General features: G+C 39.0%; 1 protein-coding gene across 9 annotated transcripts in view; it reads left to right on the top strand.

Moving 5' to 3' along the window:
* Nucleotides 1–10066, top strand: part of Znf182 (zinc finger protein 182) — an 87691-nt gene extending 77625 nt beyond the window's left edge. For 8 of the 9 annotated variants that reach the window (XM_028863006.2, XM_028863004.2, XM_028863003.2 and 5 more), the window contains one exon: nt 6800–10066. In XM_028863006.2, coding sequence (XP_028718839.1) covers nt 6800–8442 — 1643 coding nt within the window. In that variant the 3' untranslated portion in view covers nt 8443–10066. The remainder of the gene's footprint in view (nt 1–6799) is intronic. The other variant, XM_037199080.1, reaches the window with a different exon arrangement.
* Nucleotides 10067–20958: the final 10892 nt, after the last annotated feature.

Raw genomic sequence — 20958 nt, forward strand, 5'->3', positions numbered from 1 at the left:
AAAAAACCAATAATTTTAAAAATGGTTTTAGCAACATCTGAAGGTGACCAATTTTTTAATTAAAATTTTCATGCAAGTATATATTGTATGTTAAGCATATTTCCCTTCTATCTTAGAGTTACTGTTGCTGTGATGAAACTTCATGACAAAAGCAAATTGGGGAAAGAAAGGTTTATTTGGCTTATACTTACACATCACTGTTCATCAGTTGAGGAAGTCAGGGCATGAACTCAAACAGGGCAGGAATCTGGAGGCAAGAACTGAAGCAGAGGCCATAGAGGTATACTGCATACTGGCTCAGTCCCCATAGCTTGCACAGTCTGATTTCTTACAGAACCCTGGATCACCTCTCCAGGGGAAAATACCACCACAATGAGCTGAGACTCCTAACATTAGTAACTAATTAAAATTAAAATCACTTTATTAAAAATGTTGTACAGGCTTGCCAGCAGCATGATCTAATGGAGCCATTTTCTCAATCAAGGTTATCACCTCTCAGATAACTATTGCTTGTGTCAAGTTGACATAAAGCTAGCCAACTCATTTTCAAACCAGTCCACTTTCCCTTTTCTTATGCATTCATCTCCCATTATGTTACTTGTTCCCCTAGACAGTTTCGTATCTATTTTCACATTGTGTGTGTGTATGTACACATATATGGTTTTATGTATATACACAAAAATCTAGGAGCCACAAATGAAAGAAGATGCTTATATTTTAGAGACTGGCTTAATTCACTTAATATGATTATCTCTAGTTGCATCCACTTTTCCTGCAAATGACATGATTCCATTGTTTATAACTGAAAAAAAAATCTATTGTGCATATGTAGCATTATTTTCTTTACCCAATTCTCTGTTGGACAAGATAGTTTTTCCTTAATTTAACTATTAATTTAAATTAAAGCTTAATTTAACTATTGTGAGTAGTGCTACACTAGACATTGATGTACAAGGATCTCTGTAGGTAGAATTTTTCTGTCCCAATAGTCAGTTCCCAAATAACCACACAGAGACTGTTATGCCCAAATGGCATCCCCAAAGAAGCCACTGGAGACCTTAGGTACAGAATGCAAAAGCAAGGTTTATTCAAATGAAGTTTACAAGCCTCGGCAGGGGGCTCATTCCAAATCTCTCACGCACAGCAGGGAGGTTGGAAGGAGCATGCCCCTTTCTTTGTGAGGCTAGTTCTTAAAGGCACAGACCACATAATTCATCTCCCACAGCCCGCCTCCCTCTTTTTGGTTCATATCAGTAGTTTTTCATGTTATCTTTATTTCTCATTTGTTCAGCAACCGTGTTTAGGAGTTTTATGAGCTGTCTCCGGGGTTCGGGAAGTTAGGGACTTAGTCTCTACCAGATGGTCGTATATCCTAACTCTGTGTTTTCTTAAGTTTCTGTAGCTGATAAAACTACCTGGGAAAAAGGTGGCTAAGTTCTTATCTACACTTAGGAATCCTGGTTTAAGCTTCTCTTTGTCTGTAGGGGATGGAGTGGGGAGGGGGTTTACGGAGGTTTCACAGAGACTATTATCAATTATAAATGCTTGGTCGATAGCTCAGTTTATCACTAACTAGCTCTTATAACTTAAATTAACCCATATTTCTTATCTATGTTCTGCCACATGGCTCAGTATCTTTTCTCAATATGGCAAGTTTATCTCCTACTTCTTCTGCATCTCCATGTGACTCCCAATACTCCTCCCTTCCTCTTCTTCTTCCCAGCATTCTCTTAGTCTGATTCTCCCACCTAACCTTATCCTACCTAGCTATAGGCCAGTCAGCTTTTTTAATAAACCAATCACAGTGACATATATTTATACAGTATAAAGGAATATCCGGCAGATCTCTGTGATATCTGTGATATGTTGATTTAGAGTTCTTTGGGTAAGTACCTAAGAATTGTGTAGCTGTGTCAATTTATATCCTTTTTTGTGTAGCATTTATAGCTTTAAAGATATAAGCATTCTTAAGTCCTTTTGGGGGGGCAGGTGCTCAATGTTTTGTCCAGGCTAGCTTCAAACTTATAATCTCCTGCCTCAGCCTCAACAGTGCTGAGATTGCAGGTATGACTCACAGGCAAAACATTTTTGTCATAAGCAATTGCCTTGGTATTCTTATGAGTCAAACTATCCACCTTTGGTTAGTGGAAACCCTTCAAGTTAGCCTTGAAGCTCCACATCACCCATCCCAAGTGGTAATACACAAAGACAGATCAGACTCATAAGATAAGACATAAACAACAAAGCAGACAGTAGCAATTGCTGTCACACAGAAGTTTTACCAGTCTGAACAAAGAGAATTTAAATGATAAGAGGCTGTTTTAGTTGCCTTCTTACACAACCTCTGGACTGCCTGATGTCCCCACATTGGGCCGTTCCAAACTCTAAGTTTGGCCCTCAATGTCCTGTAAGGCTTTGTTGTACAGCTTTGACTTTGGAACCCAGCTGACGGCGCCAAGGTGCTGGACCACCACAAGTTTGACTCAGTCCCCAGTGTCATCAGGACATGAAATCAGAGATCCAAGGCAGGTCAGAAAGCAACTGTTGTATTTTGTTTGAGTCTTAAAATGGCCTTATAATAAAAAAAATAAATAAATAAATAAACATGTGCCAGATATTGGGGTGAAGCTGAAAGATCAGAGAAGCAGAACAAGCCACAGCCACCACCTCTTACCTCATCAACTCCTCGGCCTGAAAGAGCTCAGCCAATAGGCCTCTAGCCGAATGAGCTTCCTCAGTCAAAAAGGCTTTAGTTCCTGTCTCCTCATCCTTTATATACCTTTCTCTACCTAGTCATCACTTCCTGGGATTAAAGGCATGTGTGCTTCCCAATACTGAGGAATACCAATACCAAATACCAAAAGGTATGTGTCACGACTGCCTGACTCTGTTTTCACTCCTAGACTGAGTCAATCTCATGTAGTCCAGGGTCGCTTTGAACTCACAAAGATCTAGATGGATCTCTGCCTCCCAAGTGCTAAAATTAAAGATGTGTGCCACCACTGCCTAGCCTCTGTGTTTAATCTAGTGGCTTGTTCCGTTCTGTGATCTTCAGGCAAATTTTATTAGAGTATACAATATATCACCACACTGGTGGCTCTAGTCCAGTTATCCAGAATAACCAGAGGGCCATGGGACATCTCCCTGTACTTTAGACAAAGGATTTTGGGGTCTCATTAGTTCCCCTTAATCCCCAGTAGGATACCCCCAAACCAGAATCTAGAAACCAGACAGAAAAGTGTCACAGAGCTTTTCTTTAAAAAAAAAAAAAAAAAAAAAGCTTCTGGGAGGTCTCTATAAAAATGCATGCTACTTTTTTTCCAAGCTGCAGGAAAAGGGGTTCTCTGTGTAATAGCCCTGGTTGCCCTAGAACTCTCTTTGTAAACCAATCTGGCCTCAAACACAGAGATTGCCTGTAAAGATGTGACCATCATACCAGGCCCTTTCCTGGGTATTTTTGTGTTTCTGTATGAAGCAGAAGGTTGTTCTTTTAAAATCTGTGAACAATTGTGTTGACATTTTGATGGGGATTGTATTGAATCTGTAGATTGCTTTTGGTAGGATGGCCATTTTGCTATGTTAATCCTAATGGTCCATGAGCATCGGAGATCTTTCCATCTTCTGATATCTTCTTCAATTTCTTAAAGTTTTTATTAGTTTCACTTGCTTGGTTAGAGTTACCCCAAGACGTTTTATATTATTTGAGGCTATTACAAAAGATGCCACAACTTGAATCTTATGAAATCATGTTTAGACAGTTTCATTCCTAAAGGTTAGAGAGTATGTTTAAAATTCTTTAAAGAAAAAATCCTCATGTCTTCAAATTGATACTTCTAAGTCAAATTCTAGAATTTTTTATTTTTAGTACGTGTGTGTGTGTGTGTGTGTGTGTGTGTGTGTGTGTGTGTCACACATGCATGTCATAGCATTTGTGTGAAGGTCAGAAGAAAATTTACAAGAGTAAATTGTTATATCCTGTGGGTCCCTAGAATTAAATTAAGGTCATAAATATCTTTGCCTGCTGAATCATCTCACTAGCCCTAATTCTTTTGATTAATTTTTCATCTGTTTATGTACATGTGGTATATTGAGCTGATTGAGGTAATGATGTTGGTACCTCTGAGAACTGAGACTTCTTACTAGAAAATAGAAATGACAAAGTATCTACCATTATTCAGTTTTTCTGATGGTTATATACAATACTACAAAAATGTTTATGTGGTTCTGAAGTGAAATCTAGCAAACAAGATTATTAAGAGTAGCTCAGGGCTGGGGAAATGGCTCAGTGGATAAAATGTTTGTGCCAAGTCTGATGAGCTCAATTCAATTCCTGAAACCAACAGGGAAGAGGGCAAGAAAGAACTGACTTCTGCAAGTTGTCCTCAGGCCACTGCATATATGCTGTAGCATCTGTGCCCCCTAACATAAATAAATAAATGTAAATTTTAAAAAGAGCAGTCCAGTCCTTTCCCTTTCTACCATACTCTCTTCTGTTCCTCACAGGTAACCTTTAGTGGAATTTAGTTTATCTTCGCATTGTTTTCATACAACAATGACCCTATATGAATATACTTAAACATTTATCTATTCCTTAAAATTATACTCTACAGTATACAGGGGGCTTTTTGGTTTGGTTTGGTGTGGTTTTTAAGACAGGGTCCAATTGTTTAACCCTGGCTGGCCTGGGATTCACTGTGTAGACCAAGCTGGCTTTGAACTCACAGAAATCTCCTGCATATGCCTCCCAAGATACTGAGATAAAGATGTGTACCATCACACCTTGCCCCTATGCAGTTTAATTTGCCCCTTTTCACTTAGTTTTTGAGAACACATCAAATACATATTTGTGCATGTATATGAACTCGTTATTTCTTTTATGATAATATAGTGTGGCTATACATAACTCATAATATCAGTAGAAATTTGGTTCAGTAAACATTTTAAGTATTTCATTGGTGCCATATGAGCTCTATTGTAAGTATTTAATTCCCCTAAATATCCATTTTGGTGAGCACTGTTTTATAGGTGGGAAAATTATACAAATAGATTAGATCAAGTGAAAAGCTTAGTCAGAATTCACTCCTGATCCAAATATTCCACATGACCTAAACCACAGGGTCATACTGCTTATGATCACCTAAGGAAGTTAAGATTTAGCAGATCCTAGATGGAGTTTGACTCCTAAATGCAACTTGTGAGACCCCTTCCTATGATTCAGTGTCCATCACTTGATAAGAACTTGTGCTTTTCTATCTAGAGAAAGGAAATCACAGGGAGGGAAACTACAACCATGTGACCTATTTTAAAATTCATTGCTACTGTAGTAAATCCTAGTACTATAAAATCTAAGAAACTTAAATAGTAGCTGTACTCTACTTGTTTCAACATTTCTCCGGGCTTGAAAGTTTTCATATACAATCTTAGAAATTACAGAGGCTGGAGATGTAGCTCAGTGCTTAAGAGCACGTGTGTTGTTCTTTCACAGGATCTGGGTTCAGTTCCTGGCACTCACATGGTGATTCAAACCATCAGTAACTCCAGTTCCAGATCTGACTCCTGCTTCTGACCTCTGTGGGCAGAAGGCACACACATTGTACACATACATGTACACAAAACACTTATACACATAAAATAAATAAGTCTAAAAATTTTAAGCAAACTATAAGATATAATTTATGTATATTGCAAAAAATGTCTGCTAAATTTTGTTGAATTTAGGATACTATTGATTTTAAGATGTGCCACTAAGAAATAAATATTGCCACTAATTAAGTTATGGCATGTTGCCAGCATTGATATTTAAGGTATGTTTGGATTCAGAAATGTTAAAATGTGAAATATTTTATAGATTATTAATTATGAAATTAAAGGCAGAGTTGCAATTTAACTGTTTAAATGAGTGGTAGAGATTATTAAATATATTATATGTTAATCAAAATTTAAAATATATAGAAAGGTCAGAGTAAGCTTTTGTAAAATGATAAAACTGCCTCTTAAAAGTTATCTAGATTCTAAATATAGCAAAATATAGAAGACAGGAGGGTAATATAAGGAAACATCACAAGTCATAGAGTTAAAATATGCACATATTTTAAGTGAAGTAGAGTGGTCAGTAGCAGAGTCAGTGGTGTTGAAAAACTGTATGTGTTGAGGGAGATCATACTTATAAGCTCCAATTGAGAATAGTTTTGTTTTGTTGAGCTCATTATTCTAGATTTTCTGTGACATGGATCAGAATTATTAATATTGAGTTTAGGAAGTACAATGCTGCATTTTCCCTAGGTGGAAATAATATATGTTAGGTGTAGCCAGAAGTTCATATAATTATGCCAGCTGTATTGGCACATGCCTTTAACTCCAGCACTCTGGAGGCTGAGGCAAGTGGATCTCTATGAGTTCAGGGTTAGTCTAGTCTACATGGTGAGTTCCAGTACCCCCAGATCTACATAGGAAAACCCTACCCAAAAAAAGTTCATATAACTAAGAAAATTAAGGGTTAGAGATGTTATGGGAAGTTTTTCTTGATCATAAAAAAGACAGCACATGAGAATTTACTAAAAGGTCCTCTCTCCTTTGGGACTCTGATAAAATGATGTGATAGTTTCATCTGAATCACAGGGAAAGCTCTTATGAGATGCCCTTAGAGGAAGCCAAGCCCAACCTCAGATCTGCTAGATCTGCATCTCAGGTGGTCAGTAGCTGTATGGCAGTAACAGTTGAGGTCATGGCATTTCTGAAAAAAAAGGCCTACTCCCCATAATGACAAGTATACACATGATTTACTGTGCTTTTTTTTTAGAAGTCTGCCAAATTAATGAACAGTTTGAGAGGCAACATCAGGATAACCAAGATAAGTATCTGTTGATGCAATTTGGATTCCCTGAAGACAAAATAATTACCAAGAGTGACCAGAACTATGCTGAATTTGAAAACACATTTCATCTGAGCACAAGCCTTGTTGTCCCAATGCAAAGAACCCACAAATTTGAATCATTTAGAAATAATATGGTGGACAATTTAAGCTTGCTTAGTAGAAGCTCTACAGAAAATAAACATGATACTGGGTATGCAAAGTTATTCTTCCATACAGAATATGAAAAACCTAATTTCATAGTGAAACCCTGTGGATATAAAGAATATGACAAAACCTTCAGGCGAAAGAAAGGTCTTAGCCTTCATCAGAGAATTAAGAATGGAGAGAAGCCTTTTGAATGTACTGCATGTCAGAAAACCTTCAGCAAAAAGTCACACCTCATTGTACATTGGCGAACTCATACAGGAGAGAAACCATTTGAATGTACTGAATGTGGGAAAGCTTTTAGCCAAAAGTCCCAGCTCATTATACACCTCAGAACTCATACAGGAGAAAGACCCTTTGCATGTCCAGAATGTGGCAAAGCCTTCAGAGAAAAGTCAACTGTCATCATACATTATAGAACACATACAGGAGAGAAACCTTATGAATGTAATGAATGTGGGAAAGCCTTCACTCAGAAGTCAAACCTCATTGTCCATAAAAAAACCCACACAGGAGAGAAAACCTATGAGTGTACCAAGTGTGGGGAATCTTTCATCCAGAAACTTGACCTAATTATACACCATAGTACTCACACAGGAAAGAAGCCTCATGAATGTAATGAATGTAAGAAAACATTCAGTGATAAGTCAACCCTCGTTATACATCAGAGAACTCACACTGGAGAGAAACCTCATAAATGTACTGAATGTGGGAAGTCTTTCAATGAGAAGTCAACCCTCATTGTGCACCAAAGAACTCATACTGGTGAGAAGCCCTATGAATGTGATGTGTGTGGGAAAACTTTCACTCAAAAGTCAAATCTAGGTGTGCATCAAAGAACTCATTCAGGAGAGAAACCATTTGAGTGTAATGAATGTGAGAAAGCCTTCTCTCAGAAATCCTATCTCATGCTACATCAGCGAGGCCACACTGGAGAGAAGCCCTATGAATGCAATGAATGTGAAAAGGCATTTTCTCAGAAGTCCTATCTCATTATACATCAAAGAACTCATACAGAAGAAAAACCCTTTAAGTGTAATGAGTGTGGAAAGGCATTCCGAGAAAAGTCAAAACTCATTATCCATCAGAGGATCCACACAGGAGAGAAACCCTATGAATGCCTTGTGTGCTGGAAAGCTTTTAGCCAGAAGTCACAGCTCATAATCCATCAGAGAACACACACAGGAGAAAAGCCCTATGAATGCACAGAATGTGGTAAAGCATTCAGGGAAAAATCCACATTCACAGTACATCAAAGAACTCACACTGGAGAGAAGCCCTATAAGTGTGCAGAATGTGGCAAAGCCTTTACCCAGAAATCCAACCTTATTGTACATCAGAGGACCCATACAGGAAAGAAGGCCCATGGAAGAGGTCATACCTGCAAGGCAAATCTCACTACAAAATATGGAACAAAGCACTAGTGTCTTTCATATACCCAAAAGGAAAGATGTGTTGATTTAATGTTGAAAAAGAATGACCTGAATTCTAGTCTAATCATTGGGATAGGGTCGGCATTTCTTTTCATCTATTTTCACTCTAATGCAGGTTGAAATAGAAACAGATGAGTAATTTCTTTGGAAACCACTGCAACCATAGGGCTGTCAGTCTAAAAGGCAATCAAACCCTAGTGCATGAGATTTCACAGCTTCAGAAGTGAGGCAGCATAGCTAAGGACTCTCCTCTGAGGGCTGAGGTACACGGTAAGGTGCATGACCAGAGACAGCTGTGACAAAGACCATGTGAGGCCTGAGGAGAAACGGGCAGACAGACCTTATATTTACAGAAAGTAATCAGACAGATTTGAGGGAGAGCTGGAGGTGGGGAAGCTGGGGCAAATAAAGGGATATAGTTAGTCTTCTTTACTGGTTTGGGAAAAGTAAAGTCTGAAAGAACTAACAGAAGGTAAGGGGTGTCTCATTTGTTTGAAAAACTGATCTGTCTAGAATGTGGCCCTGGCATCTTCCTCCACAAGAACCTCAGGCAAGCAGCAAGTCCAGGAGCTACTCTTCTCATTCAAAGAAAAGCATTTAAAAGTAATAAAAATCACAAATACATTTCTACTTCTAGGAATACATATATTCACATGTGTACAAAATGATCAAAACAGATATTTGTTGATGCAGTGTTTGAAAACAAAAGATTAGAAGCTTTCCAAATGGCATCGCCTGGATTCTTCTTCCTAAAACTGATATATATTAATACAGCAAACTCAAGACAAAAATGAACAAAAAGAATGTGGATATCATTTCTGTAATGGTTTGGGGTAGTCTCCAAGTTACATCATTAGATAGGAAAAGCAAGGTGCAACACAGCAAGTATAATGTGCTACCATTTGTATATAAAAAGGGGGAAATGGTAAGTACAGAGTACATTGTATGCATAATCTGTTTCTGGAAAGGAATATAAGAATCTGATTATCATTATTATCTTACAAAAGGGAAGGGGGCAGTATGTGACTAGGGAGATGAAACCTCGAGACACCTGTGCATTCTCTCATAGCTTTGGAAAGTTGTACAGTGTGGATATATAACCTTTTTGACAAATAAATCTCTAAAACCGTATTTCATTCCTTTAATAGTTAATTCTAGATACATAATTTATAACGTTTAGTGTATATAAGCTGAGTAGAGTTTATTTTCAGTGAATAAACTGAAATACTGGCAAACAGGAGCAAATATTCAATCAATTCCTAAAGTATGTAGGCATTTTTTTCTAAGCATGAAGTAAAGTAATTCTAAGGTCATCTGGGACCATATTACATAAGCCTAAAATAACTGAAACTGGAATATATTTCATATTTAGGGTACACAGTGACACCTGTGAGAAGTTACTTTATTAAAATTCATTGATATCTTTTCAAATCTTAAAATGATTTAAATGACTTAATATGCATACACTGTTTTTACAAGAAGCATAAAGTACCAATTCAATGGAAGGCAGAATAACTTGCTCCAAATATTACACAAGTGCTAGTAACATGGATTTCCCAAGATTACAGATGAAATCGAGACCCATGAGAACAATAAAACAACATTTGCTATAGAACAAGAGATCTTGTCTGTGAATTACTCTATTTGTAGCCCTCTTGATAATATGGCTATTCATTGAGTGTGTGCCTAGCATTATTAGGCAACCCAAGCTATGTAAAACCTAAAGGTCATCAGAGTTTATACTCATCAGAACAGATGAATTAGACTTGAGTCTGTACCTTTCTAGACCACCTTGTTTAAGGTGTGTGTGCATGTGCATGTGCTCATTGAGGCCATAGAGTCACTCCCAACATATTTTTTGTCTATTTGTGTCCATATTTATTTTCTAGAGTCAGATCCTAAACGTTAAATTGCTTTGATATTGATTTCTAAATTGCATTTAGAAAGTTTAATACACTACTCTCAATAATCTTCTTTCAAACTCCATAGACCCAGTCAAACACTAATGTATAAAATTTGCTGAACTTGGGTCCTCTGTAAGAGCTCACTTAAACACTGGGCCATCTTTCCAGCATCTTTTTTTTATTTATTTCTGGGGAGGGAAAGTGAGCAGTAGGCTCAGGTTGGGATGGGGGGGTTGTTATTTCAGTGCTGGAGCTCAAATATGGGACTTTGCAAATGTGAAGTGCTCTCACACTCTTCCATCCTCATCCTCATTTTATTTTTGAGCTCTGTACATCACGTGTCCAATTCCAGGTACAGGAAATGTAGGGCCAACTAGATTGTTCCTGGTGCAGTCTATAGAAAAGATGCCCAAGGGAACTGGAAGTAGCTATTTGATTTTTTTACCAATAGAAGATAACCCCAATTAAGTTATTCTGCAATAAGGTGAGAGCTCAGCTTGTACCTTTTCCTGTGAATCTTGTACACTTTCCTATGCCACAGATGGCAACTTGCTCCAGCTACATTTAAGCAAATTGAGGTGAGAGAGTCATAGACTGAAGAGGAAGGGATGAGGATGAACTGCAGGATGCAAATGTGCTGATGTTAGAGGGAAAGAGAGGAGGGTAATGAAGAACCAAGTATGGCTAAATGGGGCCAGTAAAAGGCAGAATTGGGAACTGTTTCTAGTGGTCCAAGTTGGGGTCATCCCTGGGGATGCCTGGAATCTTCCCTAACACCCAGTTTCTCTCTGTCCCCATGACGTCTTCCTCTATCATGGTATCTATTTCACTGTTTTCCTGCTCCATCCTGTTCCAGCTCAGCTATCCATTTCCTTGTGTTCTCATTCTCCATCCCCCTACCCTCCATTCCATCCCATATACCTATGCTCATAGTGCCTGTCATTACCCAAAGGTTCTGTGACTATAAGTTTTGACACCACAGATCCTTGTTACCTACGAGTATCCATCATTCTTTCACTCCAGCTGTCCATCCATTTTGATGGCCCATCCCTTTTCCTCTGTTCACTCACCTGCACTTCTCTCCACTCAACTGCATCTAGCAGGAACATTCGCTAAACCTTGCCTTCCCTCACTTCCAATGTAACTACTTGCCAATTCACTCTCAAATGCTACCCATGCCATGGGCAGTTGGTGAGGACCAAGAAGAGAACCCCACTATGAGCATTGATATATGAGGTGGAAACAACCTGTACTCCGGACTCAGTGAAGGTAAACTCTGTGCTCCATGTCCTTGTTGGTGTTTATATTTAGCATGTCTGAGACCATCATATATCAACAAAAGTAGCTGGGAATAAAATTTTATCTCTGAAGATGAGGAAACCCAAAGGATCTATAAATTATTAAAATAAAGTAAATGGGGGCTGGAGAGATGGCTCAGCGGTTAAGAGCACTGACTGTTCTTCCAGAGGTCCTGAATTCAATTCCCAGCAACCACATGGTGGCTCACAGCCATCTGTAATGAGATCTGGTGCCCTCTTCTGGCCAGCAATCATACATGCTGTATACATAATAAATAAATAAATCTTTTTAAAAAAAAAAGTAAATGAAAGCTTAGCAATATTAGTTCAAAATTTAGAAATGTCTTTGTACCATCAATGACCAGAACAAGGATCATTAATTCAGTGTGGAGGAACAGAAACATAACAAGGCCATTCATTGAGACTCTTGAGTTGAATGAGGATTAATCTATAAATGTCTAGAATGCTTTAGGAAAGGAGTAGAGAGCTGGAGGAAAAGTAAAAAGGCCATGTATCTGATCATGGAGGTGAGGTGAACTAGGACCCACTCTCAAACCTAAGCAAAGGATGGGGCAGTGAATTGTGAAGATGTCCTGTCACTGAAGGAGTTGGCTTCCATGTGTTAAAACCACCAGAGACCAGTATCCTTTAAGAAAACATCATGGCAAAGGATTTGACACCCACTCACCAGCTGGATCTACTCACCATCCCAGTGTTTTAAGTGCTCACCTCCCTGTGCAACTTGAGATTTTTCTCCCATCCAGGGCTCTTCATCAACATGAAGATCATAACTGCTTTGAGAACTTGTCACCCTTATGTAGACATGATTAAAGATTACCCACTTAAGCTTGGAGTCCTGTCATGGCTAAGAAAGGGACAGCTTCATGGGCTACATAACACAAACAACCATTTCTGTCAGGCCATTCTGCATCCTCCAGGGGCCACAGAAATGGGGAATATGAGCACACACACAGAGGCAAGAAACAAGCTACATGTGTGGGCCCATGTATCAGCTCCTCTGCTAAGGTTCTGACTAGTATAGACCTTGTCCTCAGCATCCAAGATAAGTGGAATGTCTTAACTATGAGAATGCAAGGCAGGAAAAATGGAGAAAGATAAACATGCAAAGATGAATTCAAGAAAGTAGGTGTGTCTATACTATAACAGGATACAGTAGTTCCCTTTTACCAAGGCTGTTTTTTCTTTAATTTCAGTCAACTCTGTTCTGAAAATATTAAATGGAAAAAATTCCAAAAATACTGTTTTAAATTGAGTGTCATTCTGAGAAGCATCAGATTTTATTCCACCCCATAAATCTCCTTATCAAACATTTTCATACTGTTAGCTACTGCCTGTTAGTGATTCAGTAGCCCTCTTGGTTTTTGAATTGACTGGCACAGGGCTTGTTTTCAAATGCTTATTTTACTTAGTAATGACCCTGAAGCATAAGAGCTGTGATGCAATGTTTTTGATATATCTTAGAGAATCCTTTCATTGAAAAAGTGAAAGGTCTGAACTTAATAAGAAAAAATATATAACTTGATGTTGCCTAAGCCTATAACTGAGAATGAATCTTTGGAGCCAGGTGTGGTGGTACATCTGTGATCCCAGCATTAAGGAGGCAGAGACAGGAAAATCACAAATTCAAGGACATCCTGGGATACATAGTAAAACCCTGTCAAAGAAGAAAGGATACAAGGTGATGGAAGCAGGAAGAGAAAGATCTTCTGTCCATGAGCTTGTGAGGGGAAAAAACTTTCCTGCTAATTTTGCTGTTGTACCTCAAAATGCGAATGTTACAGCCACAGTGCTCAGTAAGGTCATAAGTATGATAAGCAAGGAATTAAATTACAGGATTAGCTACTTTCCATGGTTTTAGGACTTTACCAGTGTCTTTGAACATACTCCCTGCAGATGAAGGACACTCTGACTCACAGATTGGATGCCTTAAACAATAAACACAGTTCTGGACATGGGGAATTCCAAGATCAAGGCACTCAGAAAAACCTGTGTCTGGTGATGCCTGGCTTCCTGGTTTGCAGATGGCATCTTGTATCTGCAGAAAGAAACTCCTTTTCAATTAAGATACTAATCCTATCATAGGGGCTCTGTTATCATGACTTCATCTAATTCAAATTAATAGAGAAAAGCCCCACGTCCTAACCCTATCCAATTGAAGGTTAAGGTTTTTATATAGAAGCTTGGGGCACAGTGAGTGCAAACATGCAGTCTGCAACAGTAGCCAAGTACTTTAATGTATTTCGGTTCAAAAATTTCATAATTCTGAAAATAATTTTGAATGTAAACTACAAATTAGAAAACTGCTAACAAAATAAGAACTGATTATAAAATTCAAAGAGAAAAACATTAACCAGGATGAAGAAATATATCTTGTATCAATAAAAGAAATTATATTTGTCAACAGATATGATAATTGTGGGTGTGTCTCATTTACAAGATAGGTTTAAAGTCTATGAAGCAATCCAAAAGAAGTGGTAAATCTTGAATTATACAGAAATAGAAATTAACACTCCTTTCAGTGCAAACAAGGAAAAATAATGACTTACTTGATTAACAGTTACTAAGCTTGCTGCATTATGAAACAGAGACATAAATGAAATGTATGTACATGCATATGGGAGAAACATTTACAAATAGTATAAGTAGATGATCATAAAGGCCCAGCAGACGATGAGTGGTGGCATGTGCCTTTAATCCCAGCACTAGGAAGTAGGGGCAGACAGATCTCTGAGTTTGAGGCTAGCCTATACTATGTAGTCAGTTCCAGGACAGATATGTACAAAGACCCTTTCTCAAAAGAAAAAAAAGAAAAACAAAAGCCCAGCAAATCATAGGCACATGTTTGTCTAGTTCCAATACAATAAAATCAACTTCTGCTATCCTAAATAACTTTTGTATTAAAATTTTAATTAATGTATGAACATATGAGAAATAGATGAGTATACAGATCAGGGGCATCTGAATAAAACTAGAAAAACCACTGCCTGTTGTGTAATACTGGTATCTCAAGATCATATCTCTTCATTGGCAAGCTAGAAATCCTCAAACTCACTGGACACTGCAGTAAGGATGTTTTGTTTTGAATTTTTCACTAGTTCTATAAGAATTTTGTGGCCGGGCAGTGGTGGCGCACGCCTTTAATCCCAGCACTCGGGAGGCAGAGGCAGGCGGATCTCTGTGAGTTCGAGGCCAGCCTGGTCTACAAAAGCGAGTTCCAGGAAAGGAGCAAAGCTACACAGAGAAACCCTGTCTTGAAAAAAAAAAAAAAGAATTTTGTACAATATGTTTTGACCATATTTACCTCTCCCCCGCAACTCCTCTCAGATTCATACCCCCTTCTCTACACACCTGTACTGGCTGCTTTTGTGTAAACTTGGCACAAACTAGAGGAAGGAGGCTTGGTTGACAAAATACCTCCATGAGATCTAGCTGTAAAGGCATTTTTTCAATTAGTGATCAATGGGGGCGTGCCCAGCCCATTGTGGGTGGTGTTATCCCCAGCTTAGTGGTCCTGAGTTCTATAAGAAAGAAGGCTGAGCAAGCCAGGGGAAGTAAACCAGTAAGCAGCTCTCCTCTATGGCCTCTGCATCAGCTCCTGCCTCCAGGATCCTGCCCTGTTTGAGTTCCTGTCCTGACTTCCTTCAATAATGAACAGAAATATGGAAGTGTAAGCCAAATAAACCCTTTTCTCCCCGGCTTTCTTTTTGGTCATAGTGTTTCATCACAGCAATAGAAACCCAAACTAAGACACCACTCAACTTTGTATCATTTAAACACTGTTCAAGCCGGGCGGTGGTGGCGCACGCCTTTAATCCCAGCACTCGGGAGGCAGAGCCAGGCGGATCTTTGTGAGTTCGAGGCCAGCCTGGGCTACCAAGTGAGTTCCAGGAAAGGCGCAAAGCTACACAGAGAAACCCTGTCTCGAAAAACCACAAAAAAAATAAATAAATAAATAAATAAACACTGTTCAAGTCCAATTTGTGCTACCCATATATTGTTGGATGCATGGCCTTCCATTGAAGCATGAGCCATGGATGATGACAAGGAAGCAGTGTCTTCTAGACACAGCAAGGCACATATGAACTTACAGTGGTTGTAACAGCATATGTAAGACTAAATTCCAACATGAAGAGAGAGCATGATGTCCCAACCCTAGCTGAGGAGCTATTGGTAATTGTTAGCTACTGAAAGAGGAAGAGTCCATTTTCTTTAAGAATGTAGCCCCTGGTAAGTTGATTATACGCCAGTGGAAGGCCACACATAAAAGGATGAGCTTTCTGGTGGCACAAGATCTACAAAATTTGATGGTATGGTGGCACACACATTTAATCCCAGCACTTGGTAGGCAGAGGCAGGAAGATTTCTGAGTTCAAGGACAGCCTGGTCTGAAAAGTGAGTTCTAGGACAGCCAGGGATACACAGAGAAATCCTGTCTGCCTGGGGGGGGGGACAATAAATCTACACAGTTAATTGGATAGCTGGCAAGTTTATCATAGAAGGCCTCAAAGGGTAGTAGAATCAAGAATGCTACTGCCACAGTTTGGCATGGCATTGTTCTGTACCATGTTGCACTCCACATTTATGGACTCCCTCTGTGTATCACTAGAATGGCCAAACAGCTACACCACCAGTATGTGGGTGAAAACACTTGATGAAGATTGACTTCAAGGTATCTGAGTTATCCATTTACATAGGAAAGTTCAGCCACCCACTTGGTTTCCACTACACAGATTCTGTACCATGTGAGACCTGTGGCATGAACAAGAGAAACATGCCATCCAGACTATAATAGCAATTGTTCTATGTGTGGGTTATTGATTTGGAGGACTCAGAGAAGAAAGAAAGTATCCCTAAGAACCCTAATGGCAGGTAGGTGAGCTGCTAAGGCAAAGATGTTAGACTAAGGGCTGGCCCCTACACACCCAGCCACAGTTATTATAGCATTCAGTTATTTGTTGAAGATGTCATGTTTTGAGTCCCTCCCTGTAGGAATATCAAGATTACACACTTGGGTTATGCAACTAAAGAGTTAGACTAGATTCAAGAGATCTTATACTCCTTCCCAATGACTCAGGGAGGTGGTTGTCCTATTAAATTTAACTAGGAGATGGATGCTGGGCCTTAGGACTGCCTAAGAAGGCCACCCAGAGAGGAAGTTGGTGCCCAACCTCCTTCAGAGACCAGACAGCTGCCACAATGTGGGTAGGGACAATAGCATCCACACTGCTGTGTTTGGGGCCATCTACAGAACTACCCCCATGAGGATTTGGACCATAGTCCACTCTGCCTTGTTAGTAGGAATTTCTATGACTTGAAAGGTGGTTATAAGGACTCATAAGTTCCTGTGTAAACTCATAAGTTCTGTGTAAACAGAAAACACTAGCTGACACCAAAGATTCCAACCAACCACTAGTGGAATATCAGAGTGAGCACCCAAAGTGACAGGCGGCATGCACCATGATGACTTAGTCCAGAGTCCACAAAGCTATTTCTCAGGGAGCTCTGGACTAGTGTTAGTCCTGGCTAACTGTCCATGGTAGGGAATATTATCAGTTTCATCACATAGAGCAATGGGCCACACCTATTGACTCCCATTTAAATCACACTTATATATAGCACACAGCAGCCAGCATTATGACCAGCTCATGATTATGCTGATTGGTGCAATCAAATTAAAAACACTAAGCTAAAAATAAGTTAAATTGAAAACAGAATAAGGATAACAAGAGGTTGAAAAAGGTGGATTTGATAAATGCATGCTATGTGCATGAATATAAATAATAAATGAACTCTGTTATCATGTACAATTAATACATGGTACTAAAATGTTTTCAACAGGGGCCAGCAAGATGGCTCAGTGGGTAAAAGCTCAGTATGCAAGCCTAACAATTTGATCCCTGGAACTCAAATGGTGGAAGCAAAGAACAGACTCCTGCAAGTTATTCTCCAACCTCCACAAGTGTGCACCCTAGCATGCATGCACCTATACACAATTAATTAATTTTAAAATGAATCCAATTGCATATCAAATTGTCAAGAAATACACAGCAGCCCCCCTACCGCATCTCTAGTGGATGCTACATATCTTCCCCTCTTAGCCTTCCCCCCACTCTTTTATTTACCCCCTCAACTCCAGCAGGCACTCCCTACAAACAGGCTACTCCAGCCAGGGAAAGAGGTAAGCTAACTACAAATGCATCTCGCCTTCTGCTCCTCAAAATCAAATCCCCCAGTCCCATTCCCAGCTATGCAACAGAACATCTGTTTTAGCCTCAGCTCCCTTCATGCACCAATCTCCAACTGATCCCACAGATCTTCCACTCCTAATCTCTCTCCCCCAGTACTTGCTTTATTCTAGCCCCCAACTCCAGCAGGCATTTCCTAGGTACCCACAGGGAAGCAAGTAGAATAACTAGAGACCCTCATCTCTCTTTTTGCTCCTCCAAGTCCAATCACAGCTTTCTAGGAGATCTATTTGCCTTCTCCTCACTCCCTACCCCCATTCTTAGGGGACTACCTAAGCAGATCCCTGTAGCTGCATTCCTGCTGAGCTCCTGGCCTAGTTCCAGAGAGTAGCACCTAGCCCTAATCCTTCTATTGTTTAACCACACCTTTTGTTTCTCTTACTTTTTGTTTCTCTTATTTCCCTATGTGAATCTTGTCTGAGAGTCAAGGATCAGAGAGACTCCCAAAGATCAAGGGCCTATGCAAAACTTGGTTCAGGAAACCTGGAAAACTGTGGTGCCTGAGAAATCAAGTAATTTGCACTTGGCATTTTATCACTGAGAGCTCCTTTCAGGTTGCTTTGAAGGTATAGAAATTAACTGGCTAAACTGTAATTAGAGAGAAATAAAAATGCCCTAGGTGAAGGGATGATGCTTCAGTCCTTTGAGGCTAGAGCCCCCTGCAGCCATGAAAGGCTCTATTCATTCTTAAGATGCCTCTGAGTCTTCTTTACCTACATGAACCCACACACTCCTGTCATGACAAATAGTGACAGATCCCCATGGAACATCCAGCTTTCTTCCTTTTTGCAAAGCCCCACCACCATCCCCAGCACATCCTAATACTAAGTCTCAGACCCCAATTCCCAGAAAAACATTTTTTTCCTGGAATCCCCCATGACCACAAAGGCACCCAAAGATTTCCTACAGGCAACACACTGCCACCACACTCTCTTGTAAACAGATTGTTCTCTACCAACTGCCAATTCCTGAATAACCACTCAAAGGCTTAATATTACTTACAAATGCTCGGCCACTAGCTCAGGCTTATTACTAACTAGCTCTTATACTTAAATTAACCCACAATTCTTATCTATGTTTAGGTGCATAGCTTGGAACCTTTTTTCAGTACAACATTCTCATCTTGCTTCCTCTGCATCTGACTGGAGACTCTCCTGACTCTGACCTTCCTCTTCCCAGAATTCTTAGTTTCATTGCCCTACCTAAACTTCCTGCCTGGCTACTGGCCAATTAGCATTTTATTAATCCAATTCAAGTGACAAATGTTTACAGCCCACAGCATTCCCCCCTTTTGTCTAATTAAAAAGGAAAGTTTAAACTTTAACATAGTAAAACTATATACATCAAAAATAGTTATTAAGTAAGAATTATAGTAACACTATACTATCTAACAATTTGCATTTGGAAAAATTAGAGAATATACTTATTATCTATCTTGGTGACTCTAAAGTTTTGTATTTAATTTACTTTCTTTTATAATTTAGGAAAACTATAACTATTTAGTCTTCAACTCCATCAAAGACCACAGAGGGGTGAAATGTTACCTAATGACAGGGACCTCAAGCTGCCTAGACAATCACCCAAAATTCTTCTGTAGTGTTGGAGCATCCATCTTCAGCCTACAGGCTTAGAGTATCTGGCAGACTATTGAGTGAAACAGGAAATTTAAAGGCCTGTCCTGCCTTATATTGTCAAAGGCCATTGCTTGCTTTCCTCTGTGTCCTGCAGAATGTCTGGCAACTTCTGTAAAGCAGGAACCTGAAGGACCATCATGTCTTGGTTTGGTAAAGTTTAGCAGTCACTTTTCTGTGAGTTCTACATGTCCAGTTTATACAGCATACTGCCAAGCAATCCAGGCAAGGGCAATTTCTTGCCCAAATGACGAACCTTACCAGATTGAAAGCAAACTCCATAAAGTGTTTCTTCAATGCTCATCATCCTCGTTGAAGTAATTGGTGCTGCCAGGAGCAGACATGTTTCACTGTTGAGAAAAGTCTAAGTTCTTAAAACATTTTGAATGCCACATTCTGTAGGTCTTTGAAGTGATTGAAGATTACCTACCTATCTGAAATATATCTCTGTATGACCTTGAAAACATATCTAACATGACTATAAGTTTGCTATTATTGATGACTATTAATCTGTATTTCTTAATTATATATTACAATTTTAAATGAGTTGTATAAACATAATATCTTAAACAAGAGTAGAAATATACATTCAGTATAACAAAACTAACTTTAAATTTGTATCAATAAAATAAAATCAATACAAATGTAAAATATGTAAGATTAATAGCTGTTTTCTGGATTAAAGTAATCTACCCATTTTTCCCATCATTATAATCTACCCTTTATCCTATCATTTCTATATAATATCCCCCTTTCTTCTTTTAGAAAGATATTGACTATGCCTAATAACAATTTGTAACTAGCCTCCCTTAAATGAAAATGAACATTTATGACCAATATTTTGGGTATGTGGACATAGTTCTCTAGACTACATCTTATTGATAGCAGGCACTGGTAATCTTTGGGAGATCCTGAGAAAATTTAGGATTATGGTCAAGTCCTGACTAGAATATTCTGTGAGGCTGGTTCATGTCAGCTAACAGCCCTGAAGCCATTCTGGATGCAATCTCAGAGGAAACTGCAACAGAGGCACTCTGAAACACTGGGCCATCTGTTCCCATTGGAAATTTTTTCAAGAGGTCTTCCTTGATCAAACCTGATTTTTCTTAACCCAGAATGAATCCATAGTCTCTCATTTCCTGTGGAAATAAAAACACAATTTCTCCCCCAAACTGGCATATATTTTGACTTAAATTCTGGATTCAAGATAATTTTTAAATATATAGGTTGGTTTAACATAGCAGTCTCCAAAATCAAATGTCTCTCAGCAGTTATCATCATTAGCCATCAAAAAATTTAAAGTCAACACAGTGACATACAGTATCCAGACTCTCCATGTATTTTCCATCCTTCTGTGGCTCATTATTATTTTACTACTCTATTTTTTTAGAGAACTTTACTATTTCTC

This window comes from Peromyscus leucopus, chromosome X (assembly GCF_004664715.2).
Source record: "Peromyscus leucopus breed LL Stock chromosome X, UCI_PerLeu_2.1, whole genome shotgun sequence".
Classification (NCBI taxonomy): Eukaryota; Metazoa; Chordata; class Mammalia; order Rodentia; family Cricetidae; genus Peromyscus; species Peromyscus leucopus.